The sequence below is a fragment of the Lacerta agilis genome, chromosome 9 (assembly GCF_009819535.1).
Source record: "Lacerta agilis isolate rLacAgi1 chromosome 9, rLacAgi1.pri, whole genome shotgun sequence".
Classification (NCBI taxonomy): domain Eukaryota; kingdom Metazoa; phylum Chordata; class Lepidosauria; order Squamata; family Lacertidae; genus Lacerta; species Lacerta agilis.
In genome coordinates this window covers 24,827,537-24,844,860 of record NC_046320.1, presented here as the reverse complement: position 1 = coordinate 24,844,860, position 17,324 = coordinate 24,827,537, and the positions used below count along the sequence as shown (strand labels likewise).

At 40.8% G+C, this 17,324-nt stretch overlaps 1 protein-coding gene across 4 annotated transcripts in view; it reads right to left on the bottom strand.

The window, feature by feature from the left end:
- ACSL1 (acyl-CoA synthetase long chain family member 1) overlaps positions 1–17,324 on the bottom strand; it is a 42,874-nt gene continuing 25,550 nt past the window's right edge. For 3 of the 4 annotated variants that reach the window (XM_033161078.1, XM_033161077.1, XM_033161079.1), the window contains exons 8-21: positions 14,927–14,959; positions 14,753–14,804; positions 14,257–14,330; positions 12,736–12,813; positions 9,193–9,327; positions 8,831–8,965; positions 8,179–8,274; positions 7,015–7,087; positions 5,627–5,715; positions 5,177–5,293; positions 3,289–3,432; positions 2,504–2,605; positions 1,927–1,998; positions 1–1,328 (exon numbers count right to left, since the gene is read on the bottom strand). In XM_033161078.1, the coding sequence (XP_033016969.1) occupies positions 1,188–1,328; positions 1,927–1,998; positions 2,504–2,605; positions 3,289–3,432; positions 5,177–5,293; positions 5,627–5,715; positions 7,015–7,087; positions 8,179–8,274; positions 8,831–8,965; positions 9,193–9,327; positions 12,736–12,813; positions 14,257–14,330; positions 14,753–14,804; positions 14,927–14,959 (1,341 nt within the window). In that variant the 3' untranslated portion in view covers positions 1–1,187. Of the gene's footprint in view, positions 1,329–1,926; positions 1,999–2,503; positions 2,606–3,288; positions 3,433–5,176; positions 5,294–5,626; positions 5,716–7,014; positions 7,088–8,178; positions 8,275–8,830; positions 8,966–9,192; positions 9,328–12,605; positions 12,684–12,735; positions 12,814–14,256; positions 14,331–14,752; positions 14,805–14,926; positions 14,960–17,324 lie in introns of all 4 variants that reach the window. The other variant, XM_033161080.1, reaches the window with a different exon arrangement.

The window sequence follows — 17,324 nt, the reverse complement described above, 5'->3', positions numbered from 1 at the left end:
TCAAATTAAATGCAGAAATATTTATTTTGGTTTCCTTCATTGGTTTTTGGAAATTTTGGTTTATAAAATATAGAAATAGCCAACACTAAGCAAACATTCGAACTCCAATGTAACAAGTGACTTAATACTCTAAGAGTATTGGCTTGGCTGTGCAATTAGGGTACATATGTATGAAATTATACAACTGAGTAGTGCATTACAGTTACACAATCTTTAGTGCAAACTTCATTGTGCTTGTTTACATATATTTAAACAGGAATTTATGACTTGCTATGTGGGAAAAACCTCAAGCATGGATTATTACAAGGCATCTCAATTTCATTCCCTCTCCCCAAATGAAATACAGGTGCAGATTCATGGCAACTGAAACATCTTTCCCCACTCCATGCCTAATGAAAGAATGTCCCATGTTAAACCGCATCCCAGTTTCTGGCTTTTTTGTATACTGGAGATCAGAAAGTGAGAATAGTGTGATGCAGAAGCCAACTTTGCACAAAGATCATCAAGTTAAAAGTGGCCAAGGTTAAGCCTGCTCTGGCAATCTAGGGGCCAACAATGAATGAGCATGACCGTTAGCCCCAGCACTGGAATTCCATCCACATGCATGCTACAGCATGATGTTGCAATGGCCCAACCATTTCTGGAACTCATGAAGTCAACATGTATTGCATTGGTAGTTTCATCTAGATTCCTAGGGCATAAGACACACCCAGAAAAGCTTCGAAGGAGTCAACAGGAAACCAAAGCAGCCAAGTTTCTGCCAGCGTCCTAAGGGACCTGCCTTCCTCAATGTGCACTAAAAATCTCCATGGGGCGGAAACCACCAGCTGCACAATATACTAAAGACAATAAAATGTGCTAGCAACACACACACACACACACATCCCTTTACATGCCTTGGAGAGAGTCACATTTTTGGCTGAGGAAGTCTTAAATAACTTACAAATCACATAGATACCATTTACAGTTTTAAGGCGCATTGAAGAAGTTGTATGTCACCATAAAAAATGGTCTGCAACACAAGTGGACAGTAAGGCAGTGTTCCATTTTCTTCAGTTTTCCTATGTCGAGTACCCCTTTGCGTACAAGTTAATGATTGCACTGTTTCCTTCCCTATATTTGCTGTAGTCAGTTTAGAGATATGAAGGTCAATAGCAAATGCCATTCTCTCCAACAGTTTTCCTCAGTTACATCTGTATATTGGCATAGAGTTCTTCTATCTGGGACTTGAAGTATTTGCGTAGTTCCGGTCTCTTTGCCTTTAATGTTGGCGTTAGCAGGCCATTCTCGATAGAGAACATTTCAGGGTGAAGGGTAATGCCTTTGACCTGGAAAGATAACACAGGAAGTCAAATTTTGCATACTTTTTTCATTAACTAATTGGCATTTTGGAATATATGAGGTAATGTTCAGAACAGTTTGTTCTAAGTGATTTATGTTAGGAATACTCAGCAGTATAACTCTGCAAAGTAGGATTTAACAATGAAAATTAAAGGAAAAGTTAGAAAATAAAAAATTAACCAATAAAATATGCCTAGCAGATTATTTTATATTGTTCACAAGCATGCTAGTTGATGAGGCTGAAATTTTTGTAATATTTTGTGGTACCACTGAAGATGATCACTTGGGTTGAAACACATCCAGTTCTTATAACGTTTTCTTTGAATTTATTACTATTTGTACATTACAGCATTTCATTTATTACTGATATACACACAAACACCGTGCTGCTGCAGTAACAGTGAGACGAAATTAAGATGTATTCTCAAAAATCAGCCCCCACAGATTCAAGTTTGTTCTAAAAATAGAGCTTTGATTCAATAATGAACCAGTTAAAGTTTCCAGCTGCAAAACTATGCAAATAAAGCAGTTTAATATGAAATCAAAGTACAAATATTATAGTTGAAACTTCAAAGAGATACTCACCTGTTCAAAGGACTTCAAGCCAAACTCTTTCCCAACTTTCAACAGGTCTTCCAGAATATATTTTTTGATGTCCTATTGGGATTCAGAATAGTAAGTTATAGAACAATACTGAGAGAAAGTATTTCTGAACTATTTGTGGACCACCTATCAAAAGTGCACAGGTTTCATTGTGGATATTTATCTACCTTTATCCACCCCTCACTTGCATGTGATCATTGAAGATCTAAAAGGGAGGAGGTAGCTGTACATGCATAGGCTCCCCCAATGTTCCGATAATTCAGGACTCTCAGTTGCTTGATGGAAACATATGAGTAGAGTCACCACATCCTTTAGCCCAGAGCTGGCTAAGCTTTTGTGGGCTGAGGGCCACATTGACCTCTAGTCAACCCTCTAGGCAATGCTAGCCAGAGCACAAAAGCAGACTGGGCTGATGTATAGACATTGTGATGAGGCTAGCAGGTGTAACCCCTGTTCACCTGCCACGTTGTGGTCTCAGGAGCAAAATAGATGTCTGGATGAAGATTATGAAAAGGGTGGGAAGAAAAGACTTCTATAAATCACAGATCCAATCCCTTACCTTGCTCTTGCATAGTTCTTCATAGGTGCCTCCCAGTCCTTTTTTCTTGGCCCAGCTACACAAAACGTCTGGATCTGGTACTACAATTCCTATTAGGAAAGCCTAAATAGAAGTAAGGGAGCATGTTAGAAGCTGCCCAATGACAATTCATTTTAGAAGTTTCTCTGAGAACCGCCCCCCCCTCCCCGCAAGGAAAGTCAAGTAGCAAGCTATGCTATTGTGGGGTTTGTTGCATCACTGCAGGTAGGAGAAGACACTATGAAGAGATTAGATTGGCCTTTTGATGGCAAAACATAATATTTTTATTCCAGCGGGTTTAAATCTTGGTGCTGAGTCATTGTTTTTAGCTCATTATGATAGTCTCAAATTAGGTTGCCCTTCTTAAAGGTCTCATTGCAGGTTTGAAAATGGGATGTAAATATTTAAATAAATCTGCCCTAAAATTCTAAGGACTTCACATTTAAGACTCAACATTTATGGAAGAATATTTCCCGGCATAGATTAGACATTCATCAAGGCATTACTAGATGTCTGGCTTGTATCAGGTAGCCTAAATGTATACATTAGTACTACCACAGAAACAAATACCTTTTTAAAAATTGGCTAATAAACAATATCACTTTTTATATTTTACAAACAACTCTTTGCTAGTCTAACCTGTCCAGAAGTAAGCATTTTCTCTAAAATAAATAAAATCCACTAACAACTAAAAAAAATTATGCTTACATGCTCCATTTAGGAGGCTATTTCTAACAAACATTTAAGGTAAACAGATACCTACATACCTGCAAACTTTCACCATAGACAAATATCTGGGCAACAGGCTCACTCCTCATATAAATATTCTCTATTTTTTCTGGTGCAATATATTCTCCTTGTGCAAGTTTGAATATATGTTTTTTCCTGTCAATTATCTTCAGTGTACCATTCTGTAACACAATAATAATAGTCAGCCTACTCCTAAGAACTGTTCATGTAATGAATTCAGGACCACATTGCTCCATGCACGATAACACAAGTGCTAGCAGAAGACTCAACAGAAGGAATAGTTCACAGTAGCATTTGACCCTGCTCATTATCTTTGAATCATCTGGAACATTTGCCTATATTAGAACAAGCAGCAATTGCTTGAGTATCAGTTATGAGCATGTTATAAGCAAGTGTCAAATAAATAAATCAAAGATTCGTTCATTTAGATTCATTGCATAATACACTGTCCCAACTTTGTCAATGGTGATGGGATGAATGCCTCAGACTACCTAGAACGCATTCCCAGGTTGTCCCTGGTAAAGAGGCCTCAGCTGCTACAGTGGTGTATTGTCTCCCTCCTCCATTTGTTGGCTGGGCTGGGTATTAAATGTTCTGGGCTGCTTAATCATCTGTCTTGGGGAAGAGTCTGAGATGCCTGGCATTCTATGTATTAAGGTTGGTATCCCAGGAGAGATACTATGCAACTTAGCTTTGCAGTTTGAACCCTTTCAGGTATACTGTGCAGCTGTGTTATGGTGGCAGCACACTCTACTACAACAATTTGCTGCAGTTGATCCACTGTAGCAATCGGGACCTCCTGGAGGTGCAATTGCTGTGACTGATCTACCTCTTCCTGCCCCCACATGTCGCAGGTAATCAAAGGGTTGCACTGCTAAATCCCTGGGCATATTCCTGCATTCCTCATATTGTTGATATATTGATCCACAGCTGGGCCTTTCTACTAGTTGTCTAACAGCTGCAGGTGGAATGTGGTAATACAAATTTTGCATTGTCTTAACTCCACTGAAAGGCCAGCTCCTACATCACAATCCTGATGGTGGTGTTGACTGACCCTTAAGTATAGTAGCTGGAAGAAATGGTCTGCGTTCAAGTCAGAATGAAACTGGCTCAGTATAAAAAGCGGACATAGTCTCTAGAACGTGCATCGCTGTCACCAGTGTTGTTTATTCTCAGATTCCTCTTGCCTAATTAGAAGCTTCACATTTCTGGCATCTGTTGCTGTTCCTTTATTTGACATTATTTTCCTCTTTTCCATCCCTTGTAGGATTAAACCAAGTACTGTAGTCACCACTCCAGTCTGAATGCTGTTTCTGTCATTAACCTGTTGTTGTTTTTTTGTAATTAACCTCATATTATTCAGTGCTTTGGCTTGCCATCTTGATGACACTTGTACAACAGGCAATTTGATCTACACATGCAGGCAAGGACATGCTTAAATTACTTCTCAAGGCTTAGCAGTATGATGCTGCATCAAATCACACAGACTTTTTTGTGAATGAAGCTTAATAGAACATTGGGTTGTGTTCCACTAAGTCCTACTTGGAGCAGTCCCATAAAAATCAATGAACTACATTAGTTGTGTCCATTAACTTCAATGGGTCTACTCTGAGTAGAATTAGCAATGGGCCAACCATCGTTCTTACTAATTTGCACCAATTTTTGCATTTTAATTGGTTTCTGATTAAAGGATTGAAGCAGCCCTCTGGTACTTTTCTAACCTGAAACACTCTTAAAGGAGGATAAAACATGTTTGTTAAGTTCAAAAAAAGAATGCAAAGAGGAAAGAAGATATGTAGGGCAATGGAAAGAGTGGACATCTCTCTCTGTGGAATTAAAGCAATGGCAAGCCATCTTGATATTCGTTGTTATGTCTCAAAATGCTTGATTAGCATGTTTACTTACTGGTAACCATTTCCCAATATCTCCGGTGTGTACCCAGCCATCTTTGTCAAGAACTTCTGCAGTCTTTTCAGGGTCCTTCAGATAGCCTAGGAACACATTTGGCCCTTTTACACAAACCTGAAATAGAATGGAACACATGGTCTGTTAAAAAATCTGCAAAACAGGTTTCTCCTATTAAGTATTTCAATGTTAGGATGGAGTGGGAGTAAGGCTCATTTACTGTAGCCAGTGCATCTCACTCAAGAGCGATTCTCTCTAATCTCATGCTTTAGTGACGTTACCAGAGCATTTGTCTCTGTTTGACAAACTGCATTGATCGAGATCACAATCCCACAATCCGAGGTCATTAAACTGAGTGAGATATTTTTTTTTTGATGTAAACAATGGGTACAATTTGAAATGGAGGACTCCTGGCATAGGTCTGTTCCTTGGATTTAGAGTGCTACTTACCTCACCCTCTCCTTTGGCAGCAAAATAATTCATTTCTTCAACATCAACAAGCTTTACAATGTTGCAAGGCATCGGAGCGCCAACGTGACCTATTTGTTGGATAAATAATGTCTTTAAGCACGTGGCAATACTACTCACTTTATAACTGTAGCTCTACATAAGCCGAAGTGGTGTCATTCAGACTGTAATCTTTGTTTTCTCATGGTCTCAAGCCTGAGTTTTGAATGTTTCAAAGAGTACTTTGACCTCAGCTTTTTAAAGTTGTATTAAGGCTCCCAGCCATCACACTGATCAAAACAAATTCTTCTAGAGTCAACGCATACATACCAAATTTGCTCATGGTCATTGATTATAGCAGTGGTGGAGGAAGGCTCCGTGCTACCCGGGGTGGCGAAAGAAAACACCCCGGGGTGGGGTGTCGTGACGTCACGCACAGCAGCCCCACGAGCCGCCTTTTCGCTCTGCGGCTCAAAAGGGGGCTGCGGAAGCAGCAATCTGTCATCGGGCCATGCGCTGCTGCTCGGTGACGGAGGGAGCGGCAACGTGTGGGAGTGGCAGGAGGGGCTGCCGCTTGTCACCCCTACGTGCCGCTGTTCACTCTGTTGCCCCGGGAGCAGCGGCACCGCACACACCGTGCACTGCTGCTCCCGGGGCGACGGAGCGAGTGGCAGCGCGTGGGGGTGACAAGCGGCGGCCCCTCCCGCCACTCCCCACCCACCGCCGGTCACCCCGGGAGCAGCAGCGCTGCACGGACGGGGTGCTCGCTCGGCCGTGTGCTGCTGCTCCCAGGGTGACAGAGGGAGCGGCGGCGCGTGAGAGTGGCGGGAGGGGCCGTCGCTTGTCACTCCCCCTGTCACCCAGGGTGTACTGCCCCCCCAGCGACGCCCCTGGATTATAGAGATCCATGTGACCTAGATGATACACTGGAAACTGCAGTGTATGGTATTGCTTCAGTGATGGCATTGCTGCATCTGTATGTAATGCCCTGTGCTTTGTTACCACAATACCTTACATGCGTTACACAAGGCTTTCCATGTATGCATTTGCACCCAAGGCTTATTTCATTAAAGTAGGTAGACCTGTGATTAGCTACCGTGTTCGTCTGTAGGAACCCGACTGAGTTGAAGTGCAGCCAGGCAAGCTGGTACTTAGTGCGTAAATTTTATTTTTATTTTATTTTATTTATTAAATTAGTATACTGCACTTCATCCATAGATCTCAGAGTAGTTAACAACATAAATATATGTATGTGGACTACTACTAGAAGCAAGACAACTTTCCTTTCCTTGCACTAACAATCCATAAACTTCTTTGGAAGACTCACTTCATGCTTGAGTTACCATGCCATCTTTTTAACAACATTTCAAGAAAGAACACAGAAGCCCTACCAGCGGTCCAGTCACCAGGTACTGTCAGGGAACATCCAGCTGTGCATTCTGTCTGTCCATAGCCTTCATAAAACTGTTAAGCAGAGTATACAGATTAGCCATTGGAGCTTTTATAGCCCCTCTCCTATTTTGTTGTTCCTTTAATACAAAAAACAGAACTGTAGGCAATATGCAGGCTAAGTTTTCCACCCTACAAATGTAGGATTCATTTTTGCTAAGTCATCCATGGCCTCTCTGCCCTCCTGCACTACCAATATTTTCAGTAAGAATTCCAACATATACAATCATTCCTACAGAATTGTCTTTAGTGAGTGATCACAAGTCTCATAGCTTTTGTTAGAACATTTGAACAAAATCCTGTCTGCTTTCAATTTGGAGCGTTTTCTGAAATACATTCTTGCAGTTTTAATAATAAACATTAGCATCCAGCCCCTGGCCTAACATTATATCTAAAGGCCAAAGATACTGAATTGTGGGAGCATGTCTCCCTCTTTTAAGCGTGCATTGGGAATAGGAGATTTCCACTCATGGGCATAATGCTTTCAGAAGGACAGGCATGTAAGTCTGTTGCAGCAAAATCAACAAGTGGTCTTGTGTCACCTTACGACAGACAAATTTATTATGGCATAAGTTTCCGTGGACTACTGTCCACTTCATGGAAATACCATGCTATCGAAAAGAGAGCTAGTTTTTGGTAGTGAGGCATCTAATGTTACTAGAAGTGATCCCACCCCCCAAATACATCCTTAGAGTGAGACAACCTGCGCATCAGCTCTCCTACTCAGATTCTACTCTTTTTGGTTATACAGTGGTACCCCGCTAGACGAATGCCTCGCTAGACGAAAAACTCGCTAGACGAACGGCATTCGCTAGCAGAAGGCTGCCCCGCAAGACGAAAAAGTCAATGGGGCTGCCTCGCAAGATGAAAAAAAAAATTCCGGCACGAAAACCTCTGCGCTGCATTGCCGCTTCGCTAGACGAAAAATTCGCTCTACGAAGACACTCGTAGAACAAATTATTTTCGTCTAGCGGGGCACCACTGTACTTTAACACTATGAGAACAGTATGGTGTTTATACTCTTGACATTTTAAAAAAAAATGCTTTAAGGAAACTTTACGAAATAACAAGACCAGATTTACAGTTCAGTTACAGTCCAAACTCACCTGACAACCAAGAGCTGCTCTTAGGAAGGTCAGTACATTGGCAGAAACAGGAGCTGCTCCTGTTATCATTAGCCTGACCTTTCCTCCCAGATTTGCCTGAAAAAGTGGGGGGGGGGCACAATTATTATCATTCCAACAGTAGCATCCAGGAAAAAGCTATGGTGAGTGGCACTTGGATATACATCTCAATGTGTATCAGATGTGCAAATCCCATTGTTTGTTTCTATGTACATGTGAGTTAGGTGAATAAAGAGATGATTCCTTAGAACAGTATTCACTGTGTCACTGGCTGCCTTGTTAATTCACCATTTGGAATTGTTCCATGACATAGCAATGCAGATCAGTGGCGATTCTAAAACCAAGCATATACAGTAAAGGCAATTTTCATTTATTTAATTCATTTATTAAAAGTATATCCTGCCCTTCCTTCCAAAGGAGCTGAGGGCAGGATGACTGCATAATAATGTGTAAGTGGGCCCCATTTGGCAATTCTATGCCAGGAAAAGAGGAAGGCTCTTTAATGGGATTGTTTGAAGCCATCCTCTCGAAAGTGGATGTTTCTGCCATGCAAGGTGTACTTGTAACCCAATTGCTTCTTCCCCCTCTAGTGAGCACACTATTTTCATTTTTAAAAATGCAGGGGTATAGTTACCTGTATTTTACGGAAAATCATTTTATCCCACAGGCTGTTGTTTCTAATTATGCCACTTCTAAGTTCCGCTTCTTTCCTCTTGGAAGCAAAATCCAATATCCACCGCTTAAATGAAGTATTTGCTTGGGCAAAGATCTGAGAAGAGATACCATTTTTCATTATGTTTGCAGCAAAAAATTGCATGGGTCATTTACTGGCTTATTGATACCAGCTCACCAAGCAAATCCTAGAGGCAACTTTGCTTGTGATGTCTGTGCTGACGGCTACAGGCAGGTTCACCAAGATGCAAAGTATGCTCTTCTGAACTTGTAAGGGGTGTGAGAAGGAAAGCAAGGACTGGATTCGATTGCTCGTGGACTTACTTTATCAAACATTCTGTTCAGCAGTCTTGGCACAACTGGAAACACTGTAGGCTGCAAAGTTTTTAAATCATCCATAAGTAGCCTGATGTCTCCCTGGAAAAATCCTATCCGAGCTCCATGACAGAGAATCACGCACTGTTGAACGACACCATATAGAGAATTAAAACCAAACCCACCTGGCTGGACAAGTAGATTTGCCCAAGTTAAAAATTAGGGACATTCTGCATATTTTCTAAGTATAGTTTAATGCATTCTTTACTATCTTCTGGCATATCACAAGTTTAACTGCTTAGCAAAAGCTAGACTCTGACCAAGTATCTTTACCAAGAAAAACAGTGCTAAAACAAAAGTAACTAAAGTAACTAAAACAAAAGTTACAGTCCTCAATATGTTCCGCACCCCAGTGCCAATGAGCATGCAAATGTTTGTCCAGCCTGGTTCACACTGTGTTTCCTGCTCACAATCTAGCAACAAGACTGGTAAATCTCATCCTTAATCAGTCAGCAAGTTTGCTGAATTTCTTGCTGAGTAAATGCTGTAGGAATTACACATCTTGCTTGGCGGATTAGCCTAGAGACATATGGCTAAAGAGATCAGCAGGCACACCAACATTTTTTCACTGGTCTACAATAGAGCTGTATGTTTTGAGTTTTGGAACGCACTGAAGGCATTCAGAAAGCATTAGAGATAGAGGATGAGACAATCTTTAAAATATACAGAACAGTGTGGTGCTTCTCAAAGTCGTCCCCCCCCCCCGACCCCTCATCCAAGGTGGCTTGCAACAGGAGCACTACCACCATGCAAATATATGGCCAAAAGTTAAGAGGTGGGTCTCCAAATGCATGTTTGGGTTAAAAGTGGGTCCTGAGTTCTCTAACATTTGGGAACTCTGAGCAGAGACAAGAAGTTACTTTGGCTAAGCCAAAAGTTGTGGCTTGCCTTTTCTGTATTGGTTACAGAGAGGAACAAGTTAGCTTGCTAGCTACGAAGGCTGAAGACACACTAGTGTGCTATGCTACACTTTCCAGAATTGAGAGAAAGGAGAGGAGCAAAATGAAATCAAGCCCCAATTATTAGTGTTTTGAACTAAATGCTTACCTAGGAAAGAGTGTTCTATTTACAATGCCTTACTGCCAGTCAGAACATTCTTCTACAGGCTCTTAAAGGCAAATCATTTCATGCTTAACAAAAAAACAGGTTTGGCATCAGGAAGCAAGCAGCAAATGTTCAGCCACTATTTCTGGTGCCAATCTTTCAGTCTGCTTCAAAATATTATACACTTCGCACAAACTTTTTATAAAGTATTTTTTTTATTTTAGTGAAACTTGTGTCTATATGTGCCCATGCAGCTTGCACTAGGGATTTGAGTATGTGTATGGCTATCTACATTGGAGCAAGAAGGAAACTAGAAAACTATCAAAACCTCTACTTTGGAGCTTATTTGAATGGCTCGGCGCATTCTTTACACACCGGCTGGAATCAGCACAATCAACTGTAAAAATAATGGTGTACGGCCGGTGGGGGGGGGGGAGTGCTATGGCACTGAAAGACTCTACTAAAAGGGTCAACATAGGCAAGAGGTTCATTCAGAAAGTACATAGTTTTTATATGCACAGGAGAACTAGTGAACAAGATTAATCAAGCTAAAACTGAAGCAGAAACATGCCTGCTACAGACATTTATTTTTAATGGCATCCAACTTTGGTTTGTTAGAAGGACCTTGGATATTTAGAAAACTTTATTAGCAACTTGTGTCATACTATTGCTATTTCTTAGCTATTTGTGCTGTACTAAGACTAGAAGTGCAGCAGAAATCTTGATCAAATCAGGGAAAGGATGCAAAATTACACTAATTTTCAGAGTTTAAACATTTTTAAAAGTCCCATTTGGTCTACAGACTTGTTGACAAGCTGACAAAAAGAATTGCTTTCCCGGGCTTCCTGTTTCCGGCGGTGGGAAATGGCTGACTCCCATACGATTGGACCTCAGCTGTGCCGATAATTCAGGGTTGATATGGGGGTAATTGGCCCTGGCAGACTCCCCAGGGTGGGGGAGGACTGTCTCATAGACCCACAGACCATCTGAGATTGCCAACTTGCAACAAAATGCAAGTGGCAGGACGCTGGGTCCCAGAGCATGACATGGCTGGCACTCTCCAAGGTCACTCCCATAGCAGGAAATATCTGTTTGATAAAATAATTAGATTTGGACAATAAACAGACATAGTCTGGACCGAAGAAGACTGAGAAAAAACCCTGCAGAACTGCACAGTCCCTGGTGTTTAAGCTCGGACTTCAAAGAGATTCTCATCATGGTGTTTGGATTTATGGAGGTGATTGGTATGTTCCTTTTTTTCTTCTCAAGATCTAAAATTGTTTTTCTATGCCAAGCCTCATTAAGGAACCCATTTTTTTTTGAAAAGTACAGATGGACTACTTATAATTAAGTATTTAATTACGCAGCTTTGCTTAGACTTGAAAGACTTGATAAGGATAAAGGAAGAAACAAGATGGAGCTTGTAAATATGACGCAGCACGGAAAAATGAGAATTCCTCCCTTTGAGGGAAGTGGGAAATACTTGCTAGCTGACTTTATAATGACTTGAGACAATAATTTGGGATAACATATAGTGCATCTGTTTGCATAATTTCTTCATTATGGGTGAGAGAGAAGTCTTAATGGGTGTCTAACAGCCGACCCCTCTAGGGCCCGGAGGGGGGGGGGACTGTGTGGTCTCCGGAAAAGCTGATTGATCACCTAATGACTTATATCTGTAGAATACAGTTCATTTACATTGCACATTGCAATATTGCAAACAGTATGCTCAACAAGCAATGTGGAAACTATTGCATCAATAAATTTTAATTGATAGGTTTGGACAACAGCCCAATTGAAATAACTTGGCAGTTGCTGCGTTATTAAACTTCAAAGGATAGATTTGGACAACAGCCCAGATTGGAAGATTGGAATGAAGTCAGGAAAAGCTGCGCTGGCAAATAGACAGTGGAATACATATACATACACACACACACACACACACACACACACACAAATAAAGCTGTACTTGATAGATGAAAGGATTTATGATTTCTGACATGATTGAAAATCACATAGCCAGGGACGGAGAACTCTAAAGTGTTAAGATCGGAATGTGGAAAATATGAGAACAACAGAACAAAGCAGGACGAAGATATTGGAGGTATACTTCAAGGTCCAGACTATGGGAAGCCCGGGGGGTGGAATTAATAATTTGGTTGTAATTTGGTTGTTTTTTATTTTAGTTTATTGTTTTCAATTGAATTACTATGGTTTGATGTGGATATGTTAATTGGCTGCTTTTATTGGAAAATTAATAAAAATGATATTTATTTATTTTTTAAAAAAATTGCTTTCCCACAAAGAAAGAGTCTTACCTGCATAATTCTTTCAAATGCATGTGCAAGAGGCAAAAAGGAAATGTGTGTGTCCCTGGGACTCATTATATAGCCACTCTGCAAAAAGAGGATACTACTTAATTATTACATAGAAAATATAGGTTCCTACCTCCACAACTCTCTCAAACATGTGGGCCAGAGGCAAGAATGATATTAAAATATCTTCTGTACAAGGAAAAACTGCTTTCTGTCAGTGGAAGCACCAATAGGAGGAAAGAAAGAGAAAAATGTAAGAGTTAAATTAGTTCAGTGAAAGAACACATACCCAAACACATTTATCCCAAAGTCCTTCTTTTTAATGGTTAACCTTGAATTTTTAAAAAGAGTTGAAAGAGAGTTGGGTCTTTTGATTTATTTATTTTTAAAGTTGATGATGTTGAGAAGCTCCAAGCCACCAACTTATTCTCCCCTATTATTCCATGTCAGTTAAAACAGAACCAGAACACATGTCCACCAAAGCAACTGGAAAGAATGCAGGCTACAAATTAGACAAAAACCCAAGTTAGCTAATCAAGTTAATCTGGAGACTATTTTCTATACCACATTGCCCTATCAGCTGCAAAATGTGGTTTGAAAGTTGTGTCAATCATTTCCAGTGTGGCCTTAACAGCTAACAAGGTTCTCATGTCTAATCCTGGGCTATTGATAACAATCATATTAGAAAAGTTTTTTCTTGCCTCAAGGTCACAAGAAAAACTGGATAAGTGAGAACTTCTATCATATGAAAAGTTAGATAGGAACATCAGATATAAAGGGCTGAGTGCATCGTGCAATCATCCCTCGATTGGATCCTCCTTCTTAATGTAGTACTAAACCGATTGATCTACTTGCTATTTAAAAAAAATCCAGGTATCTCTTGATAATGTGCTTTATGTGAGAGCAATAATACACTCGGGTATAGAGTTAACACTAGGTTATGTTAGCTAGAATTAAAATATGTGGGGGAAACTGGTGGAACATTCGTTATGGAGATAAGCTTCATGTCAGACAGCATCTGGCCCAAATACCATCTCAACCATCAAATGTCAGTGGCCTTAGGAAAGCCACTCAGAGCACTATTCACATGGGAGCACCGGCCTACCTTACATTATTGCATTAATTCTTACAACACTGTGCTGAGCACTACAGCACTTAGTGCCATAAGGCAATCTGAAGTATTAAGAAATTTAGCAGACACACCCATTTCTGGTTCCCCTTACAATTAATTTCAGTGAGCCTTCAAGACAGGGTGCATTCTAAACCCAACTATAATTAAGATTAATTCACAAAGCAGCCTTTCCCATCTACTACCCTCCAGGTGTTGTTTGACTACAACTCCCATAATCCCTGCCAACCAGCCATGCATGTTGCAAGTAGGAATCGAAAACATCTGGAAAGTGCCAGGCTGGGGGAGACTGCCACAGGGTCCAAGTATTAAATAATCATTGGGCAGCTTTGTGTTGTTGTTGTTGTTGTTTTTAAAAAGAATGCTAACAAAGTTTTAATTGTGCAGTGCAGTTGTCTATCTCCAACTGTTTGGTTATAACATGTTGCAGAAGCTCAAGGGATAGTACATTGTGGAAGGTTTAGGTGCTTCCATTCCAAGTGAGGTACACTCTAAGCTTTTAAAAACTCAACCATCACACTTTACCTCTGTAGCTTTCACAAATGCTGACATATTGCTCACTATATTTTGGTGAGTAATCATTGCTCCCTTGGGGTTTCCTAGAGGGAAAAAGGTGTTAATATATGTAATAGTGAATACATCTGGTTCCTAACTAAGCTTCTGAAAACGCTTGTATACATATGCAAGAGCTTAAGAATGATAGGTTATACAATGAATAAACACAATCCATCTTACTTCCTTAAATGTCCTACCAAATGTGAAAAGAAATCCAGGAGATGGGCAAGGCTGGATAATTTCCCCTACCTCCAAAACCTTTGCCTTTCTCAGCAGCCTAGACATACAACTGAAGTCTCCATGCCCCATCAAAAACTAGGGCTCATAGCAGTTTAGTAAAGAATCTGCTTTTATAGCATTAAAACAGTTTTTTATGTTAGACTGCAATCCAGGTATCTCAAAATTCTAATCTCACTTCCCCAACTGAAGAATGCTGTCTCCCCATTACAATACTTCTAAGGTGTACCTGTAGTTCCACTGGTGAAACAGATTATGGCTAGATCTTCTGGTTTTGGAAGCTAAGAAGAAGAGTAAGAGATTAGACTAGCAGTCTGTCTTTAAAAACTGATCACACACACAGTTTGAAAGATTAAAAAAAATGTAAACTAGATTTTTATATTAGAATCTGCATGATACTTACTACAGCTTTGTGTTTGTGGACTCTTCCCAATGCCTTTAAGGAAGACAGGAAGGAGAGAGAGAAAGAGATGGCAAGTTAGGAAGCTAACGATGGTTGGAATTCAGTGTACAGTATTTTTAAAAATGCTTTTTTTAAAAAGAATTTTCAGAACGGTTTTTATATGTATGTTAATTCCACCCTAGTCTGAACAGGTTCCCATGAAGAATAAACAAGCAGATTAAAAACAAAGCCATCTTTTCCCCAGGAAAATGCTTCAGTGATACTACTTTAGCAGCGTTGAGCTCCAAATTATTTCTTTAACAAAATCTATAGACAAATTAGTAACAACAGCTACAATAACAACAATAACAAACACTAAGCCGGCTAAATATTTTATGCATCAAAAACTACAGATCAACAGAAATTGAAAACAAGTATACCTAATGCAATTATGTATTTGAAAAGGCTTAAACAAAAGTTTTGAGAAGGTTAAAACAATACAGTAGACACTTGCTTAATGTTACCAGGCAGGAAGTTTTACAGCATGGGTACTGCCACAGTAAAAGGCGGACTTCCTCACAGATGTGAAATGAACATTATATGGCTTCTGCAAAAATGCAAGTTGCACAGATCAAAGTGATCAACTGGGCACATATGGGACAAGTTGACCCTTCAAATAATCTCATTCCAGGCTATTGAGGGTTTTATTTACTAACACCTTGAACTTGCACATATCTTTGAGCACACGTGTAATATATTGACAAGATCTCATTCTTGTCAGCAGCTGTGCTGCAACGTTCTGCATTAACTGAAGTTTCTGGATCGACTACAAGGGGGGCCCCACACGGAGTCTGCTGCAGTAATCCAGTCTTGAAGTTACTGATGCCTAGTTTAACGGTAGCCAAGGTACCCCAGTCCAGAACAACTGTGGCCAAGGCCCCTAGTGACAAAGATGGGTTCAGAAGCGTCCCAAGACTGTGTATCTGTTCCTTCAGAGGGAGTTCAACCTAGTCTTTGGACATGTTGTTGGCAAATTCAGGAATTCTTCTGCAAGTGCAAGCACTTTTTAAACACTTTGGTAACCAAAACATGTGTAACTGTCTATTGGCAATACGATTCTGAATAAGTAGGGTAAAGTTCAGGCAGAAATGGACATCCCTGAGCCTCAACACAAAATAATATTGCATATGCTTCAGTGGAAAGCCAGTCACCTAAAGGAGGATTTTGCCCTTGTAAAACAAGAACTCGGGTACATTAAGGAAGCTGGATGTTGGGAGATTCAGGACACACAAAAGAAAGTACTTCACATAGCAAATAGTTAAACTCTGGAGTTTGCCTGCATAGGAGGCCATGATGTCCCAACCTGGATGGCTTTACATAAATTCATGGTGGATAAGGTTATCAATGGTTGCTAGCTATGATGGCTACGTTCTACCACTACTGTCAAAGCCGTATACTTTTGAATACCAGTTCCTGGAATCACAGTTGTGCTCAAATTCTGCTTGCAGGTTTCCCACAGGCATCTATCTGGCTATTGTGAGAACAGAAAAGCTGGTCTATATGGGCCTTTGGGCTGATCCAGTGAGGTTCTTCTTGTGACAAAGAGTCTCAATTGACTTGCCTAATCCTAACTGGAAGCACATAGGCATCAGCGCTAGACACTCGGAAGCTGGAACTTTTTTCATGCCATCCAATTACATGTTCAGGCTCCTCAAAAGTCAGACTTGAAAGCTTACTGGAGAACTACATTACAGAAGCACAAAGTACATTTGGAGTATGGATTTGCGCACAAGACCTCTGATCTTTGTTGCAGTGACACTTTATGTCAGGGAACTGCCCGCAGGACGTGTCTTTGATGTATAGAGAGCCCCGACACCTCCTCAGCAGTGATACCTCTCCAAATGGGCAGAGCGCCTCCTCCTCCGGCGGGGAAGGGCAGGGAACAAGCAGTCTAGAGAGGCAGAAGTTTGGAGATGTTGCTGGGAGCCCAAGCACGTCCCGCAACATTTGCTCAGAGGGGAGCACGCCTCTTCTGTCGCCCCAGTTGCATAGAGGGGTCAAAAGGAGACAGGGGAGGAGGCGCCTGGGTATGCTGAAATTCCTTTGTTGGGGTCGTAGCTGGAAACCGGCACTCCCGGATTCTGCTAGCGACTGATACAGTCATGTTTTTCAGCTCTCTGCTTGTAAATAGCTTAGCGCAATAAAACTGTTAAAAGACAGTTCGTACTCATGCCTGATTACTCGTGAGCAATCCAAGGCACACCTGACACTTTATAAATCAGGACTACAGGTTCTCGTTAACATTTCTCAAGTGTGATTCCCCCCCCCCCGAATTGACACAACCTTTGAACCAGTTATACTAGGTTGTGTATCTTTAATCTTAGCAAATGTTTAGTGCCATGTTGTGAAATACTAATTT